The 19,667-nt window shown below is 39.8% G+C and overlaps 1 protein-coding gene across 3 annotated transcripts in view; it reads left to right on the forward strand.

Moving 5' to 3' along the window:
* Positions 1 to 19,667, forward strand: part of PDXK (pyridoxal kinase) — a 56,897-nt gene that overhangs the window by 18,319 nt on the left and 18,911 nt on the right. For all 3 annotated transcript variants that reach the window (XM_042809646.1, XM_042809645.1, XM_042809648.1), the window contains exons 3-9: positions 5,725 to 5,829; positions 9,480 to 9,563; positions 10,963 to 11,009; positions 13,097 to 13,182; positions 13,954 to 13,999; positions 17,641 to 17,752; positions 19,086 to 19,222. In XM_042809646.1, coding sequence (XP_042665580.1) covers positions 5,725 to 5,829; positions 9,480 to 9,563; positions 10,963 to 11,009; positions 13,097 to 13,182; positions 13,954 to 13,999; positions 17,641 to 17,752; positions 19,086 to 19,222 — 617 coding nt within the window. The remainder of the gene's footprint in view (positions 1 to 5,724; positions 5,830 to 9,479; positions 9,564 to 10,962; positions 11,010 to 13,096; positions 13,183 to 13,953; positions 14,000 to 17,640; positions 17,753 to 19,085; positions 19,223 to 19,667) is intronic.

The following is a 19,667-nucleotide window of genomic DNA, read 5'->3' on the forward strand; positions in this document are numbered from 1 at the left end:
GTACAAAGGTGTGCTTATGCTTTAACAGAGGTTTTGATGTGACTTTAATGTATTTAGTTTGAAAATTAGTGATGTTTGTTTCTTTGGGTAAAAGTGTTATAATCTTCCAGAAATGAAGCAATTTTTTGCATCTGAAATAATGAGATGCTCAGAATGGATTGGTGTTTGTTTTGTCATTTCTGGGTTTTCGGTGTTAAGAATAAATCAATTTTATATGGTGTTAAAAGAGTTTTAAAGAGCTTTTATTAGACCATAAACTGAATGTGTCTGAAAGTAGGCAAGTTAGGTTACTAATAGAATGATCAGATTCTTGAAGCAGAATGTTCAAGAATTAAATAAGCAGTTCTTTAAAATATTTAGGACTCATCACAGAATCACAGGGGTTGGAAGGGACCTCAGGAGATGATAGAGTCCAACCCCCTGCTGAAGCAGGTGCCCTACAATATATAGAGTTAGGCATCCAGACAGATCTTGTGTATCTCTATAGAAGGAGACCCCACAGCCTCTCTGGGCAGCCTGTTCCAGTATTCTGTCTTCTGGTATTCAGGAATCACATTCTCCATAGAACTTCCCCTTCAAGAGAGAACATAGAGCTGTGTTCTCATGTAGAGACTTCTGCAGTTCATTTGTGCATGACAGCACGCAAGTTAATGTACGTGAGCTCTGTGCTACTGCTGGGATTAGTGAACATGAAGTACAGTACTGGGCTATGGCTTGTGTCTGGAGCAGTGCCACAATACACAGGGATCATGTGCTGGGTGATCTGGAAAGAAAAGCATTGATTTTCTTATGCGAACAGCATCTTATTAGAAACCTTGCTGCAGTCAAGATGCAACTTCTGCTTCAAAGACTAGCTGTGAACATAGTTTCTAAAAGAATGTGACATGCTGGAGTGGGTACAGGTAGCAAAGTATGTGATGTGACTGTTTAAAACAGTGAATTTTCTTTCACATCTCCATCTTTAAACTTAATCTTGTCAGTAAAAGATAAAACCCAGGGAGAATTCATGACTAACAGACCTTCTTTAGTGAACCAGTATTCCTTTAATAAATGATTAGGATAACACAGACCTGTTTCTGCTGACTCCTGCTCAGAGAATTCAGCTTTCTTTAGTCTCTGATAATCCTGAGATTTGAAAACATGTTTTAAATCAGCCCCCTTGGAGAACAGTGTCGTGTTGCTCCGTGAGGCGATGTTATGCTATGATTAGAGTGACTCACCCTTGAATGCCATCGTGCTTTGTGTGGAAATAAAAGAATCTGTCACGCAACTTACAATGATTTTGGGTTTTTAGTTCCTTATTGCTTTACTGTGTGCAAAAGCATCTACATGTCTAAGGTGCAAAATTAAAAATCTAGCCTCGTCTTACTTTGACTATCAGTGTGCTTTGGGGCACACTTTTAATTTTTCCATGATTTGTGGTTTTGTTTTTAATTGGCAAGTTAATGGTAAGCACGCACTGTGCTTGCTCTGCCACCCAAATTCTACCTTTGAAGCTGTTCCAGAAAAAATAGTCTGGCTTTGGTGTTGTGTGCTTTTCTTTTCTTTTCCTTTCTAAAACAAGGCACTTTTGACTTCGACTTAGGGGGTTGTGTGGGCAGCTGGGTTGAATGGTAGTTCTGATATATGAGAAATTATAATTATTTCTTGTCGATGTGATTCTTCACAGTCTGCCACCTACATACAGTCACTCGCAACTACAGAGTGTGGGACAAAAAGAAATAATCCTCCCTTGTGCCTAACAGTGACAATATTTTACTCCCACACTGAGCAGCTGTAAATAATGCTCCAGTTCTGTCCAGTGGAGAACTTGGAACTGCATTTCTGATTGAAGCCTTCCTTATAGCTGAAGATTAAGTAATGCTTTTAGGTCAGATTGCCTGCAGTGTTTGCGTGTGAATTTTTTTTGCACAGCTGAGACCAGACTGTTTGTCCATCACATGCCTTAAATACCTGATCTTTCTTCCTTTTCCTCATGTGAAATACTTGCTTATTGACAAGTGTCACAGAATCATGGAATCACGGGAGTTGGAAGGGACCTCAAGATATCATTGAGTCCAACCTGCTGCTAGAGCAAGTTCCCTGCAATAGGTCACATAGGTAAATGTCCAGATGAGTCCTGAATATCCCCATAGAGGGAGACTCCACAACCTCCCTGGGCAGATTGTTCCAGTGCTCCATCATTCTTACTGTAGAGAAGTTGTTCTGCATGTTAGTATAGAACTCCTGATGTTCAAGTTTTAGGCCATTGCTCCTTGTCCGATCGCTACATTCTACTGAGAAGAGCCTGGCCTCATCCATTTGCCTCCCACCTCCCTTTGGATATTTATAAACATTTATCAGATCTCCTCTCAGTTGTCTTTTCCCCAGGCTGAACAGACCCAGGACTCTCAGCTTTTCCTCATACAGCAGATGCTCCAGGCCCTTTATCATCTTTGCAGTCCTCCACTGGCCTCGTTCTAGGAGATCTGTCTTTTTTGAAACGGGGAGCCCACAGCTGGACACTCAGGACATTATTCTAGGGAGTCAATAGAGGAAGCTCTAACCTCAGAACAGAATGTTTCTCATTGGAAACAAAGAAATCTTACATGCCTTCCTGTGCTTAAATGGTGATTTTGTTTTTGTTTTGTTTTTCTTCTGATGTGCCTGGGATTTTTAGTCTTTTTCTCTTCGTTCTTGGAAGTAATTGAGAAGCTTATAAATGCATTCCAAGGGAAAGAAAAATGTACCAGTGGAGGAAGGTTAAAAAAGAAAAACACATAAATTCCTCTTGGGCGTTTTGGCATACTACTAGCAGGTGAACAAAGAATTTCCCAGGAAAATAGTGGACAGGTTCATCATTTTAGAGGGATGAGAGGCAAGAAGCACCATATCTCCCATGGTTTTTATTCCCTTGCCTACTTAGAATGTATATGTAACATTTAACTGCAATAAAAGGCTATAATATAGTTAAGTAGAAGGGTTTGCAGATGTTTTATAGTTTATGTTCAACTATGTGTTTAAGTCTTTTTATTAATCCAGGAGACTAATGCAGTCAGCTTGAGTAAATGGAGCTTTGGGAAGCAGTATCGTGACTGGCAGCGTTCCTCTGCTCGCTTAGTCTGGCACTGAGTGGAATTATTCAGTGATTTTGTAACTGAAAGAAGATCCATCTTTCTTCCTTTTTGGAAGGCACAAGCCATAATCTGACACTAACTTCCAAGATGTAGGATACATTTATTAATCTTTCTACTGTGCCTAGCCACCATTGGAGTTTGCAAATGGGACCAAGTTTTTTTTTTTTTTTTTTTTTTTTACCATGTACAAACTTGGAACTCATTATTAAGTTTTCTTGGCTGTGATTTTTGTACACTTTGTGCAGATAGCCAGATGCTGTGAGACTGTGCTTTTGTATTGCTAAGTGCCACTCTGATATGATTGCAGAGGGAGAGTCTTCAGTAAGTGGCAGTAAAAAGAAGACTTAAATTTTTTTCTTCCTGTTTCCCAGTATCCATATGTAGTGGTATAGGTATGGGAACAATGTTTCTAGGGTGCTGGTTTTCCTTTAGGTCTTGCTGCAGTGCAACTCTGCAACTTGAGCTGCACTCATTGCTTGACACATCCAGCCAAGAAATACAGAGGTTCTTTTTTATTGTCCTTAATTCTGGTGGTTTTCCACAAAGCCTTTACATGTTTAGGCTTGCTCTTGTCATTCCTTGCTATTTGCAGCTGCACATTGTATTTTTGACCTCCCAATATGTGTCTGGATTCTTACTAGAGCTTACCCATGCTTTTCCTTTTTCACATCAGTTCCCTTCATCTTCCTGGGACCCCAAGGTCCTTTTTAAGCAACAGTCAACTGCCTTTTTCTTCTGTCTCTCTACAGATGCAGCTATCTGGCTGGAAAGTAAGATAAAGGCAGGGTCATGGGTTTATGTACTTAATTTGTCATGTTATGTGAGGATACCCTGGGGAAGGGGTTCAGGGTGGTTTCCATGTCACCATCAGCATTGATTTTATTTCTTCTCACTCAAACGTAGTTCAGCTCCCAGTGGAATCCCAGTTCCATGCAGATCCAGTGAAGGCATTGCCTGTTTTCTTTTAAGGAGCTGTGGCTTCCCTCAGTTCTTCCCTAGAGGAGGGCATTCTCCTCGCATGCCTGGTGAATTACTGTGTTAGGAGGAATGAGCTGAGCTTCTCCAGTGAATTCTGGACGTGGCGGAATACAAATGCATCGTGTTCCTATCTGAACTGGCTTTGGAGTGCCAATAGAAATATAGATTGGGGGAAAAAGGAGAGGTTAGGTTATGTCTCTCTAAAACCGTGGTGTGGCAGAACAAGCAGTTGTATAAATGGTGAGTAAGCCAAGTGCTTGAGACAGCTGCAGCCAAGGGTCCCTCTCATAGTTGGAGCGAGAGGCATGCCTACGTGTGAGATGTTGCCACAGTATCTCTGCTGGAGTGAAACTACTGTCCTGACGTGTGGGAATCTGCTGCTTAGCCCGTTTCTTTGCAAGGACTTTGAGAACCCATTTACTAAGGAGAAAATCCTAGTGCTGCTGCGATCAGTCCCTTCGCCAGCTGGCGTAGAGTCACGGTTTAGGGACCAGGCCTTCATGAGATAAGGAGAGCAAAATGATCCATCTGCTCACCCTGCTGTGGGTGTTTTTGCATTTATAAGAAGGGAAACTGAAAAATGTGCTTATCCTAGTCTCTGGGCACCTTTTAGCAATTACTTTAATAACACAGTTTAGAGCGATAGTCAAAGCCAAGAGTTTTTATCACAGAACTTTCCAAATCCAAGAGCAGGAATTAAGATAAAATACCATTTTCTCTTCACAGGGCTGGTGTGGAAGAAGATACTAGTGTAACATTTCACTTTTCCTAATCTCACTTAATAAAAAGAAAAGCTTTTTAACAAACCCTGAACTTAACAAAGATTGGAAGTGCTTTCTTTTTCACTTCTCAGCCAAAAATACTTGCTTATAATTCCTAGGGATCATTCAAGGATATGGATATTGTTCGTCTGGTTTCTGATGTCTTTCTAATACTCTTTTGCCTCCTCCAGCACCCTCAATATTAGAGTTGTCCTCTTTTCAGAATGCACTCTGTGAGATAAAATTACATGTTTAAAGAGCATCCCGTGACATTATTCTGCTGTGGTCACTCTATGCAGTGTGTGCAGGTGCCAATGAAAGCTGCTTCTGACTACAAATGTGAAAGTTATGAATGCCTGCAGAGAGGTCTTCAGATAGACCTACAAGCCTATTTTCTTCTGGGCAAAATCTAGGCTCTGCATAGTGCAGAGTTCATGGCTAGTAATTAAAGGTCATCCTGCTGTCTGTGGGTTTTTTTAATACTAATATGAAATATCAAAAATAGATTCCACTAATAGCCTCCCCATAATGAGGCTTCCCATAAAATATGTCTATCACCCTCACAACAGGAAAGAAACAGTTGTGTAGGCTCTATGGGAAAACATAGGTGAGCTTGTGTGTGCTCTACTCATTTCATTGATGAATGGGCAATCTAAATTTGCATAGTAGTGTCACTAGTTCCTCTGGGAAACAGTGGTTGTTTGAGAATGGAGCAATTCTGCTGACAGCAGCCTTCATTCAACAGTGGTACATAAGAGAAAGAAATGCCTTTTGCTGATGATGTCTGATACTGTCCCTCCAAGTGTTTGAACTCTGTGATCCTGATTAGGATATCTTGCTTGTAAAATTACCTGGCTTTTCTTTTGCAGGTTATGCCCACTGGAAGGGTCAGGTGTTAAATTCTGATGAACTTCATGAACTGTATGAAGGACTTAAGCTGAACAAGGTCAACCAATATGATTATGTACTCACAGGTAAAAAATGACTTGGGTTTTGGTTTTGTTTTTTTTTTTTTTTTTTTTTTGGAGTTGACACGAAACGTAAATGAGCATAGAGATATCAATGTGATGGGAAAAGGTGTTTCACCAGAGGTGTAATGACAGAAGGATTGGCATGATAGAAAGGTGCTATAAGGGAAGAAGATTGCTTACCCATATTGGAAGATTCCAGGTTTGTAAGGGAAAGCTCCACCAAAGAGAGATCTCCAGAAAGAGATTCTTCCCCAGTGGCAGTCAGCCCTTAAATGGGATCTAAGAGAGGTGCAGCTGGGCTCCACCCCTTCTTGTCACAAAGCTGAATTGCCTTCACTTGTGCTCCTAGGGCTGACCCAGTCCTTTCCCCATGTGATGAATCAGTGGTTCAGGACGTGACTCAACAGTTTCCATACATAACACATATCCTTCCTTATTCCAAACCATGAAATTACATGTTTCTTCTCAATCTCCTGTAATTTCAGTTGTATATTGTAGTCATAACTGCTTATGCTATTTAGTTTGAAACAGTCTTTTTCCTGCCTGAAGGCTGTCATTGAATGGGCTAATTGATCCTCATCTATAGCTTACAGACTTGCACAGGCCAGTCATGTACAGACATAGTCACTCACAAAATATTAACTCCAAAGAAAAAAAAAAAAAAGAGGAATGTCAGAATATTATTTTTAAATTCGTCCTGAAGACTCTTTCTACTAAATTCTCATTAGTAGCTCTCTGCTGTACAATCAGTAACTTTTATATGTAGTTATCTGTCCATGTTTTACTTACCTGATCTTCAAAAGGTTGTGTTTTCAATACAGATTTTGTATTCTAGTCTGTTATATTTCTTGATATTTTTTTCTTGCAGGTCCTTTCATTTTCCCCAAGTAGATGCAGTTCTGTGGGACATAATTTTATGCACCACTGTGTGGAAAGTGCTCATAAATATTGCAAAGGGAACTTCGTGTATAATGCTTTATAAAACTAGAGATTATAAGAGCATTTTTAATTACGAACTGCTTCTCATCCAATTCCTGTTTCTTCAGAGTAGAGTACTGATGGGGTTTCCCCTCAGTGGGAGGTGTGCATCTGGTTTAGATTACAGTATCATTTTTTATTGCAGTGAGCAGCCACTTTTTAAAGGTAAATAGAATTAAATTGCCTGATTTAATTAACTTCACAGCTTCCTCATGTAGGAAGGTGCTTTCTTTGTACACAAGGAAAACTGGAGACTTTAACTGAATGGATTTAACCTCAGAGCAGACATACTGGATTGAAGGATATGATATATCTAAAAAGCTACATTTCCTTCCATTTCAAGACATTTTTCCAAATTAAAGGAGGCTAAATAGAAAATAGACTGAGTTAAAATTAAGAAATCTATTTCAGCATAAATGGGTTCATTAAGATTGAAAAATAAAAGAACATCCTTTCTATCATAGAATTGTAGAATAGCTCAGGTTGAAAGACCTTAAAGATCATCAAGTCCAACCACAACCTGACCATACTACCCTAACAACCCTCCACTAAATCATGTCCCTGAGCATCACATGCAAATGGTTTTTAAACACATCCAGGGATGGTGACTCAACCACCCCCCTGGGGAGCCTATTCCAATGCTTAACAACTCTTTCTGTAAAGAAGTGTATCCTGATATCCAACCTAAACTTACCCTGGTACAACTTGAAGCCATTTCCCCTTGTCCTGTCCCAGTGAGAAGAAACCAACCCCACTCTCGCTGCAATCACCTTTCAGGTATTTGAAAAGAGCAAGAAGGTCTCCCTTCAGCCTCCTTTTCCTCAGGCCAAATAACCCCATTTCCTTCAGTCTCTCCTCACAGGGCATATTCTCCAAGCCCTTCACAGCCCTGTTGCTGTTCTTTGGACCTGCTCCAGCACCTCCTTCCTTGAAAGAAGACACCTAGAGGACGTTTCCCAGAAGAGCCAATTGTATTGCAGGAGTTTTCAGGAAGTGTTAGTAGGCAACAAACGGTGTTTGAGGCGTTTGGTTTGTTTTTTTTGTGTTTTGTTTTTTTAAGGTGTTCCTTTTTTATTTTACTTTTCACTCTTGAAAGTTGCCCCAACTCCTTTTCTTTTAGTGTCTTCTACTGGCAAAAATGCAGCAGATCAGAAATCTTCACCTATAGAAGACATTTTGAAGAAAAACTATTAAAATGCCTTTTAAAATATGATAGGTGTATAGGTAGGTTTGTGGTCTGTACAAGTTTGTTTAAAACTCCTGTTCAGTGTATTCTAGTGTAGACAATGAGAAGTGGGTGAAAGTGGCACTCACTTCCTGTGATCTCATCTGTTAAGTGTTGAGTTGATTTGTAGCTGAACTTAAATATCTGGCTTTCTTCATCCAAGGTCAAAAGATTTTTCTCTTCAGGCAGAGACAGTGACTCACTGTGTTGCACAGCCATAGCTTGCTACCTCAGATGACCTGATTTATCAAACACTTACGTTAATTTATCAGTTGGTTGTATTTGACTGCATGTCTGATTACTGTAGATATCATGGCTGAAGTGGAAATGATTCTCTTTAGTCTGATTCTGTAAAATGACACCTCATTAGCTTTTGTGATTGTCACTTACTTGTGGATCTTCATCTCTTTGTTTTATTTGCAGTAAAGCATTCAAGGTGCCAGATAAACACGGATTTGCTGTAGTGCTTTTGAAATGCCTCTATCACCAATGTTTACTTTGTTTTTTATTAAGTCAGTCTAACGTGACGGCCCATTTTAAAACAAAATCTTTCCTTGTTTGTTTGGCTTTTTTTGCTGACTATCATTAATACGGACAGAGCATTTTGCCTCAAAATCTTGGAAGTTTCTTCCATTTCTTCTCAGTGTGTAAAAATTGGAACAATTTTACAACTTAAAAAAAAAAATCTCTAAAAATACGTTTTACTGGAATGAGCATTTCCAAGCTGAAGGCACTACCTTGCTAGAATAATGCTACTACATGAACTAAAGGAAATGAAAATGAAATTACTAATTAATACGTTATAAATAAAATGAATATATAAAATAAACACAATAGTAAATATATAAATGAAGAAACAGGTATTATAAATTAATAACTATATGAATGTTGTAGTGCTACCATTGTGGTGAGGGCCTTGTGATGTAACAAAATCATTTTACAACTTATTTCACTGCTAAGCCAAATTAGGAATTTTACTGGCCATTGCTCTGAAATGGTCAAGTTTAATTCTCCATTGCATTAATATGTTGGAAGAAAAAAATCCACACTGTTTCTAACTGGAATATGAGAAAAGTATATGGAACTTAGAATATTTTGTTTGGGTACCATGTATGAAATAGTGCTGGCTCAAACTGGTGTTTTAAAGAGAAGGACACTTTTTTTTCCTTTTGTCCAAACCTTTCTGTATATACGTCCAAGCATTTTGAAGTCATATGAGCACTAAATGTATCATGCATATAGCAAATGAATTTCTGAATTGTATTTCTAGGCGAGTAGAAAGTGCCTTGATTTGCCTTCCACCTGTTATTTCTGAAAAAAATACTAAAAAATGCCATTCTCTGTTATGCATTGACCAGCTCCCATCCCCCCCCCTACCACCCCAAAAAAAACTTTCCTGAAAATCTGCTTCAAAGATATTTTTCTTTGTTTTTTTTTTTTTCTTCTCAAGGATATACAAGAGACACATCATTTCTTGCAATGGTGGTGGATATCGTGCAAGAGTTGAAGCAACAGAATTCTAACCTAGTATATGGTAAGGATGTGAGTTATAATTCTTTCTGCTACTTTGTTGTATATGCCCATCATTTTCACATTTTAGGATGAAAATGTCAGTCTGATGTAACCCAGTATTTTGGCCATCTTGTGCTCTGATCTGGCTGGGACCAGCTCAGACTCCAATGAAGTTTCATTTCAGCATTATTGAAAATTGATTTGATTTTTGTGATATTATGCCTTTCAGTATGTTTCATATGTTATGAAATGTCCAAAGAAAAGCATGTATTAAGGAGTAATGTATGAAAGGAAGTTTTGTGAAATCCCAGCTGGCTGTTGCTGTTTGTATTCATAAGCACAGGCTGGGAGCACAAATGGCTGAAGCCTCTTCTTGATTTCCAGGTCAGTCAAAAGTAGGATAGACTCTCCCACACTGCCCTGATGTGGTTTCTTGCTACATCCCACAGGTATATTAATGTGCCTTATAAGCTTAATAATTTGGCTTAAGCTGTGAGGCATGTTTAACTCTGGTTCCCTCTGTTAAGATTACCTGGGAATGCTTGAAGAGCAACAGACCTGTGAGAAGAGATTCCCTGAGTGTTTCAGTATGAAACTCAACCAGCATGGGCTTGAACTGAGCAAAGAATTCACAGTAACACAGCAAAGTCAGTGGCATTTACTGGGGTAAAGAACTGGGAATGATGGCTGAACCATCTTCAGGTTCAACAAACCATGTCGTCAGGCATCTGTGATGGTTAACAGGGTTTGCAGGGCACAATACTGCATAGTCTGATGGCAGATTTAGAGTTAACAAAGTACAGTTCTTGTTCTGAAGGTGTAGTGAAGAGATCTCCATGAACTTGATTTTCAGTTTTTCAGTTTGCAGTACAATTTGGTATTGTGAAAGCTAAAGGCTGTATTGAGGTATGAACCTAAAGAAGCACAGAATGGTGAGGAAGTGGTCAGGTAGAGAGAACTTAGCAAGATTTCTAAGACCCTTTATATTTAGTAGTGGGATCATGTTGTAAGGAAAATCCTTTCAAACAAATGAAACTTGTTATTTGTAGAAACTTCCTTAAATACTAATTAGACATTGATTTGATACTTTGCAATTTGTATTTTTTTTTTATCTTGCTGAAAGCTCTTTTAAGACAATTACTACTTTTTTCAAGTACAAGGCTAGGCTGTTTCCATTCTTTCTTGGAACTGAGGGCACTTAAAATACATTGTTAACAAGATTCAGGACACATGCCAAGTGTGTGTTATTACATTAAATTTGAGTTTGTCCTTTGTTCTGGATTTTCTTTTTGTTTCTTTTTAATACACATAATTTTAATGTGTACAATTCAACATTTTGTGTGTATGTTGGGCGAGTATAATTTTGCACTTAAGTAAAAATAGGGCCCCATTTCTAAAACTAGATTTATTCTCTGTTACAGTGTGTGATCCAGTGATGGGAGACAAGTGGAATGGAGAAGGCTCCATGGTTAGTACTTATCTTTTTCTTGATATATTGAGTATTTGCTGTATAAGTATATATGCATAGAATTTTATTGGTTTTAAACCAAAGACTAAACCATTTTCCTCAAGTGTGGCTTTGAATCCCAGCATCAACTATGTTTGTACTACAGCTGCTATATTTGCTTGAGTTTAGTATAAGGGAAGATAGTGACTGCATAGCCCTGAGACTTCTTCTTAATTCCCTGCTAAGAGCAGGTAGTCTATGTACCCTGTCCAGAGGAAAATATCCCCCTGCTTCCCCTCCACTTCTCTCTGGAGTTCTCTCATCTTCTGTCAAGATAGCAGTTCCAGCTGGTAGGCTTGCTCACGTTCTGTGATTATATGAATTGGCATACCACCTGAACCTAAATGAAGATGACTTATTTCATGTGAGTTGCGATGCCTGTTAGGCGTTGGGCTGTTACAGAGACGGAAAGGTTTGGTGTGCCAGTGCATTGCAAACTAGGAAATGTTTCATTCTTAACAATAGCAGATTGTTTCTGTAAAAGTGGAATGTGGGAAAAGATCAGCAGTGATGATAGAAAATATTTTCTTCTGCCTTAGCTGGTCACACGCTATGATTTTCTCTTTGTCCTTGTACCTTCTTACAGTTTACCTGCTCCTGAAAAGTCACGTGAAGTAGCACTTAGTAATAAATTTGCCATTGATTTTGTGGTCTCATGCTTTTATTTTATGTCCATTGCAATATTTATTGTCCTTGGCTTTTTCTAACAAGTCAGAAATATAGTATCTGTAGAGATGCATTAGCTGTAGAGTGACTTTGAAAAGCTCTTGGGAGAAGTCATAACCATGGACTTACCCATATCTTTTGGGTAGAACACAAGGTAGATGGAATAAGATGAGAAAGTTTAGCACACAACCCACCAACTCACTTCTGATGTAAAAAGTAATAAAACGGTTATTTAAGAGGTCTTGATTTAGATGCATCCTAGTCTTGCATTCCTGTCTAAAATCAGAGTCCAGTGGCATCATTACTTCATCAAGACAACATAAGTGAGCTCAGTCCCAAGATGATGGGTGGTTCTGGTATCACCTAATGGTCAATAACATAATGAGGTTTTATCTGTCACTAATACAGCTGAAGCAGGAGGTGAACACAGGATGCATCTGTATGTACACCCTGTCTTATGTAGCTGATGTGCCTAATAGAGAAAAAACGTAGACAAAAGGAAAGATTAATCCTGATTTGGAAAATGGGGTGCTAATGAAGAATGGCTACTAGTAAACAAAGAACTTTAATATAGGCTTTGTTAAATAGAGCTAAAACAGGATGCAGGAAGGTGAGCTGAGGCCTGCAATTTAGTTTCTTGCTGAACTCCATTCCATGCCAAAAAAAGCTGATGCTTTTCAACTTTCTTCCAAGTCTGAAGGGCTTATGGTCTTTTAGGCTCCTGCTGTATCTTGGTGTATGTCACCTAATAAGAGAACCAGTCTGCCTTTGCTAATGGGCTGTATATAGCTAAAGAAGATGGGATAGAGGTGGGACAGGAATGCAGAAGAGAGAGCATTGGCCCTCATTACTTAAAGTCACCAAAGTATGTGAGTGGCTTCCCATTCATGTGTATGAATGTATAGCGCACCCTAGAAATATTGCACTGAAAAGAGGGGACAAAATAACACAACATGAGTGTTGCTTGTTCCTCAATCCCTACAGTGCAATACAACCAATGTATTGCAGTGATGCAGCAGAGAACCTCCATTCCATTGGTACAACAGCAAAGTAGTTTATTTTAGAGATATGGACAAGAAAAAGTGTTTCCCATTTTTGTTCCTTACACGGCTTTGTCATCTTGGTAAGAGGGACCCCCAAAACTCTTCATCTAGACATTGCTTCCTTTTAATGCAGTTTAGGAGTACTTAGTGATGGTTTCAGTCACCTCCCACTGTTACCAGCTGCAGGGTGCACAGTCACTTTAATTCCTGCTACCTAACAGTACACTGGGAGCTTTAAGATTACGAAGTGTCAGCATCAATGGTAGTTCAGGGAAGGAGCATGTCACTCCCATATCTGAAATAGCTGATGACACTTCATACTATTTTTTTCTCCCTCAGTATGTGCCTAAGGATCTCCTCCCAGTCTATAGGGACAAAGTTGTACCTGTTGCTGATATAATTACTCCTAACCAGTTTGAGGCTGAGTGAGTACTCCATTTCTTTTATACTCAAGTAAACCCAGGGATAAAAACGGGAGGCTGGTACTCATTCTTTCATTTGTCTCAGTATAGTACTGTATGTATGCATGTGTTGGGTTTTGGTTTTTAGCTGTTGCTTTAAAGTACTGCTCTTCTTCAAACTGTTCTATACTGAAACCAGGAAAAAAAAAAAGGGATTTATTTGAGGAACACCATTATTTTATTTTCTCCAGTCTCTCGTTTTACATGACTGCTTCCAGAGACTGTATATCTACAGTTGTTGAAAAAATACCTCTCTCCCCTCTCTTATTCTACCCATTCCTGCAAAAATTTGTATTATATGTCATAATATTAAAAACTGAAATAGTTTGACTAAAACTCCCTGATTTTGATTTAGAAATACCACCATGGCAACATCCGATGTGAAATAAGAATTTGCCTCATCCTCACCCTGTCTCCATAGCCGTGACTCTTTGGTCAGGAGATGATCTGTTATGATACATTACTGCTGTCCCCCTAAAGGGAGGGAGCAGCTATGTAGGAGATGGAGAGAAAATGCTCATGAAGTAATGTTAGGGTACAGAATTTGGTTAGAACTGATACAATCATGCTGCAGAAGCACTGTGTATCTGTGCATGTGACTTCTAAAGACTGCAGTCTGGTACAGCAGACTGCATAGTGAACAAATTGTTTAAGCTTTCATCCTTTCAAAGAATAAACAAAGCTGTTATTGCCTGGGAGATGTGTGCTCCTTCAAGATTTCTGTTTCATTCTCAGGTTACTTACTGGGAGGAAGATTTACACAGAAAAAGATGCTTTAGAGGTAAGTAAATAAAGAATAGGTTGTGCAAGATCTTATTCTTTAACTCTACCTGCAGTGTTTGCCATTTGTCGTTAACCTTGAAATCACTTGGGCCTCTCTCTCTCCATCAGTCGTTAAAGCCTTGTACTGTCAGTGTGCAAAATGTTCTCTGTTCTCACGTCAGACTTCTGAAGAAACTTCCCGAAAGAACTACAAATAAAGACAGTGCAGTGTTAATGAGCAGGTCACTGAGTTTCTGCAGTGTAGGAGGGAAGCAGCAGCATGCATGCAGATCAGTACTGCTGACAGTGTGGTTCCTTGTCATTGGCTGAGGTGAAAACCCCGAGGGATTCTGCTCATTAGAAACCTGTGTAAGTCGCTCCCTCTGCTGTCCACATGCTAGTCGTGCAGCAGCAATGCTGAGTGATAGCACGGTTATTTCTCATTCTCCTATTGACACAGTTTGCTAGGAAGAGAGCTTACTAGGAAACTCTTGAAGAGGATTGACCAAATCCAATTCCACCACCCAGGGAGGTGGTGGAATCACCGACCCTGGGGGTGTTCAAGGAAAGACTGGATGTTGTGTTGAGGGACATGGTTTAATGGGAGCTATTGGGAATAGGTGAACGGTTGGACTGGGTGATCTTTTAGGTCTTTCCAACCTTGGTGATTCTATGATTCTATGAAATACAGCGTTGGCTGTTGTTTTGTTTCTTTTTTTTGGAAATTGACTTGCAGGCCATGAGACCTGCATTGCAAAAGTAGTGCATAGATGGGAAAATGGATTGGGAGTGATGACCCTCAGGTAACTCCTGGTGAAAGGTGGGCAGATCTGGAGTGCTGGCAGCTGCTCTCATTATCCTACATTAATGATATGTAATCTGCAAATGCACTGCATTGAGGTGTAAGGATTTACCCTTTTACACAGGTTGAATAACTTTTAAAAATCTATAGGATATGGTGATGAAGGACAAAATAGGAATGTAGTTTTATGTTTGTTTTTAAAAAAGATCTGAGCTTTTTGTTTTGTTGACAAGTCAAGTGCTTTCATAATGGACTGATGTCATTTATGCCAGTTTGATTTTGAACTTCAAAGGAACACAATCTTTAAACAAACAGCAGCTGCAGAGGAACCCTGGAGAGTAGCTGGGCTCTGTCAGCCCTAATGTTTATTGTTTTTTTTCCTCCAGCAACGTCATGCAGTGTCAGCTGACTACCATCTCTTCGCAGCAAAAAGCAGCTCCAAAGATCTGAGTTCGTTTTCCTTTTCACATCAGTTCTATATTACTGCGCTGTGATGGATGAGGGTGCTGAATGCTACCTAGCTGCTAACTGTTACTCATTTCTTCTATTCTCATCCTCCCAAGTGGTACCATAGTCTTCAGAACAACTCTATTGGCTGAGCTCCTGTTGGTTTTTGGTTTGCATGTTACAACAGCAAATATTAGTTTCATGTGCTAAACAATTACAACTTTCCAACTCGTGAATGCTAGTTCTTCTTTAAGCTTTTAAAAATCTCCTGTGAAGATCATAGAATCACCAAGGTTGGAAAAGACCTAAAAGATCACCCAGTCCAACCGTTCACCTATTCCCAATAGCTCCCACTAAACCATGTCCCTCAACACAACATCCAGCCTTTCCTTGAACACCCCCAGGGTCGGTGACTCCACCACCTCCCTGGGCAGTCTGTTCCAGTGCCTGACCACCCTTTCTGAAAAGTAATACTTTCTCATGTCCAGCCTGAATCTCCCCTGCCGTAGCTTGAAGCCATTCCCCCTGGTCCTATCACTAACGACACGAGAGAAGAGGCCGACCCCCAGCTCACTACAACCTCCCTTCAGGAAGTTATAGAGAGCAATGAGGTCTCCCCTGAGCCTCCTCTTCTCCAGGCTGAACATTCCCAGCTCCTTCAGCCTCTCCTCATATGGCCTGTGTTCCAGACCCCTCACCAGCTTTGTTGCCCTCCTTTGAACACGTTCCAGGGCCTCAATATCTTTCTTGCAGTGAGGGGCCCAAAACTGGATGCAGTACTTGAGGTGTGGCCTCACCAGTGCTGAGTATAGGGGAACAATCACCTCTCTGCTCCTGCTTGCAACACTGTTTCTGATGCAAGCCAGGATGCCATGGCCTTCTTGGCCACCTGGGCACACTGTCGGCTCATGTTCAGCCGAGCATCAATCAATACCCCCAGGTCCATTTCCTCTACGCAGTCCTCCAGCCACTCAGCCCCAAGCCTGTAGCGTCGCCTGGGGTTGTTGTGGCCGAAGTGCAGGACCCGGCATTTGGCCTTGTTGAAACTCATCCCATTGGCTTCAGCCCAGCTCTCCAGCCTGTCCAGATCCCTCTGTAGGGCCTCGCTACCCCCAGGCAGATCCACACTTCCAGCCAACTTGATGGAATTAGACTTAGGATGGAAACATTTTTAAGAAGTTGCCTGCAGGTTATTACATTTAAATATGTCTTTCTCATTGAGCTGCCTATTATATACACGTCTCTCCTTCAAAGTAATAATTCGTGCTGGAATTTGTTCCCTTTGGAGATGGTAGGAATTCTGCTATCTATTCCCAAGGTGACATGCTTTCACTGATTTCTTCAGCAAGACCAGTGGTGACAGCGGAGTTGTGTTTTTTTTTTTTTTTGTTTTTTAGTTTTAAGTGTAGCCTAAGTTTAATGTAGAGGAGGCTGGGTCCCACAACCAGAAATAGAGTAGATGCTTGTTAAATCGTGGATGAGAAGAGAAATGAAGTTTAATGTTATTCACGGGCTGATCATGTCAGCATGTGTTTGTGAGCTCACTGCTTCTTTAAAACCCAACTGATGTCTGTGCAGAGAGTTGTGACAGCTGAAGAAACTTGGAGGCTTACTAGACAAAAGACAGAATTTTTAAAAAGCACATATTAATCCTTACCATTCAATTGTTCATGCGTCATAGCCAGCCTGAGGGAATTTTTAGTTCAACACTTCTGGGAAAACTAATATTTTGTGTATTTTATGCTAAACTCATTACCTAAAGTCATTCACTCTTCTGTGGAATCAAAACCAGTCTTGTAACAACCAGCTGTGGTGCCAGAAGTAGAGCATTAATGGTTTTAAGTGAGGAATACTTTGAGAGATAATTCATCTATTAGGTACATAATTTACTGGTGAATATTTTGTATTTGTAACAGAATGGGAAAGGAAGATGGAGATAGGCACAGTCGTGCCTCCAACTCAGTTCTTTAAGTTGTTGTTTTTGCTAACTCCTAAATATGTAACTAAACAATACTTCCCAGCCTGAACTTCCTAGCTTTGTAGTATGTGTTTAAAGATACCAGCTCAGATGCATGTCTCTGTGTACTTGTTCTCTTGTTCTTTTGATAGTATGTTTTGGAAACATGATGCAGAGAAAAGTTTTGATAAAGAACATTCTGTTTCAGCTATTTCAGAGAAGCATCCAAAGATAACAGAGATACTTGGATATTCGAACAAGTGTGTGCATTAAATATGAATGATTCCCCTATTTCAAATTAATACCACTAATTCAAGTGAATTATTTGAGTGAAAACCATTCATTCTCTACAAAAGATGGCAAAGTAATGTGCTTGTGAAAAATTGCTCTGGATGATGCAAGATTTAATCAACACATGTTGATCACTGATTCCTGCCTTTTTGCACATGGGAAGGTAATGGATATGCTCCATACCATGGGACCAGAGACTGTGGTGATAACCAGCTCAGATCTACAGGCACCGCTAGGAAACGACTACCTGATTGCTCTGGGAAGCTACAGGAAAAGTAAGTTACAAACTGCTTCGTTAGTATGTTTGGTCTCTTTTTTTTTAAAAACAAAACAAACAAACAAACTAGTTCAGTGCTTTCACTTTGTGAGGAAATGATTTCATCAGGTCCACTTGTAGTTCAAGGAGATAATTCCTTAAGTGAACTCCTCCTTCTGTACAGTAACACCAGGGAGCAGTAAGAACAGGGCTGCTCAATGAGGAAAGACAGGCTGAGAGGTGGGGGTGACTATAGCATGTCTGAACAAGGTGAGCAGAACTGAATGGTGGTAGCATACAGATCCCACTGACAGACCAGTGATCATCAAAGAAAGGTGAGACAACGTAGGTCAGAGATTGATCAGCAAATTCCAGTCAGGAAGTAAGGAGAGCAGGACAGGATGCAGGTACTACTACTACATGGCTCCGGCACGGATGCTTATGCCTGAGCATCTGCACAGCTTCTGGGCCAGTGGGCAGAAGATACAGGAGTAGGTGTTCTGTGTGAGGGTGATCAATGCTATTGAAATCCATAATAGTGGTCCTGACAAGCAGTAATGGTATGAAAGAGAACTTTTGGATGGCTTAAAGGCATTAATGAGAAGTTTAACTGTTTTGTTAACAGATTGTTCTTCCCTGATATTTGGTTGTAAAACGCCCGTCTGCTTGTTGTTTCTATTCCATCTGTACCATCACAAAGAGTCTGTTTGGATTGTTGCAGGATGTTTCTACATGAGAAAAACAGAGTTATTGATGTGGTAGATAATCTTGGGGTTTTTTTTGTTTGTCTGTGTGGTCTCAGTCTAGGTGCCACTTTCTGGACTGAGAAACAAACAAAAAAAAGTACTGCTATTTCATTTAGACTTCACTGAGAATCTCTTGATGTTTGTTAGTGCTTAGTACATGCCAATCTTGAGTAAGTTATATAATTCCAGAGGCAATAACAACATGGCACATGGATCAGATATTCTCTGCTGTTCCTACTCTAGAGGTTCTCTAGATTCTGGTTGGGTATGGTCCACCTAGGATTTGGCAGATTCCCTTGCTCAGCATCTGAGCAAACTGCTGCTGCAGTCTAAATGAAACATTTTAGGCTCCCATTTCTGTACGAAAGTAATTGTGCTAGTTCCCTTTTCCTGCAAAAGTGAAGTACTACAAAAGTAAGTTGTAAAGGCTATCCTACTCAGCAGAGTTTTGGGACTGAATTGAAAAAGAGCTGGTACAATGTTTGCAGTACTCCTTGGCATCTTTACATTCCAAACAATAGAGGAATTCAAATCTGATTGTCATTTTTAAATTATAGTAGGTGCTGTTGTATGTATTAATTGCTTAACTGTGTCTCTGTGTTGCAGCTAATGCAGATGGTACCAAGATAACACAGAGAATTCGAGTGGAATCTCCTAAAGTGGATGCTGTCTTTGTTGGAACAGGAGACTTGTTTGCTGCTATGCTTTTGGCATGGACACATAAACATCCAAACAATTTGAAGGTATGGAAGAGGTTTTTCACCTATCTGCAAGTTCAGACTTTGTTTCTTTTTTAATAAGTTTTAATCTATTATATTATTTATGGACTCTCATCTGATTAGAAATTTTTCTTGCTTCAGAGTAAAGAAAGTAGAACGTCCCTTTTCCTACAAGATTTTAGCTTGTACGACTTCGCATGGTCAATTTCAGTATTTTGTAGCTTTGTCAAATAAGGTGCTCTGCCTCTGGAGACTTCATTTTCACATTTATAAATACATTTTATCCTCACTTCATAATAAGCATTGAAAACTGTTTATCTATTCTGTTTCTTTCTCTTTTGTCTGTAGAGTCATTGATACAAGTGTATGGTTTCTAATACTTGTCTGGGTAGAGCTGAGAGACTCTAAAAACCTTTTTTTTTTTTTAAACTACCTCTTTGTCACCATGTTTGTGTCTTGCCAGTTGTGT

Source organism: Centrocercus urophasianus, unplaced genomic scaffold, assembly GCF_019232065.1.
Source record: "Centrocercus urophasianus isolate 14NV4802_14NV808 unplaced genomic scaffold, USGS_Curo_1.0 seq_12, whole genome shotgun sequence".
NCBI classification, from domain to species: domain Eukaryota; kingdom Metazoa; phylum Chordata; class Aves; order Galliformes; family Phasianidae; genus Centrocercus; species Centrocercus urophasianus.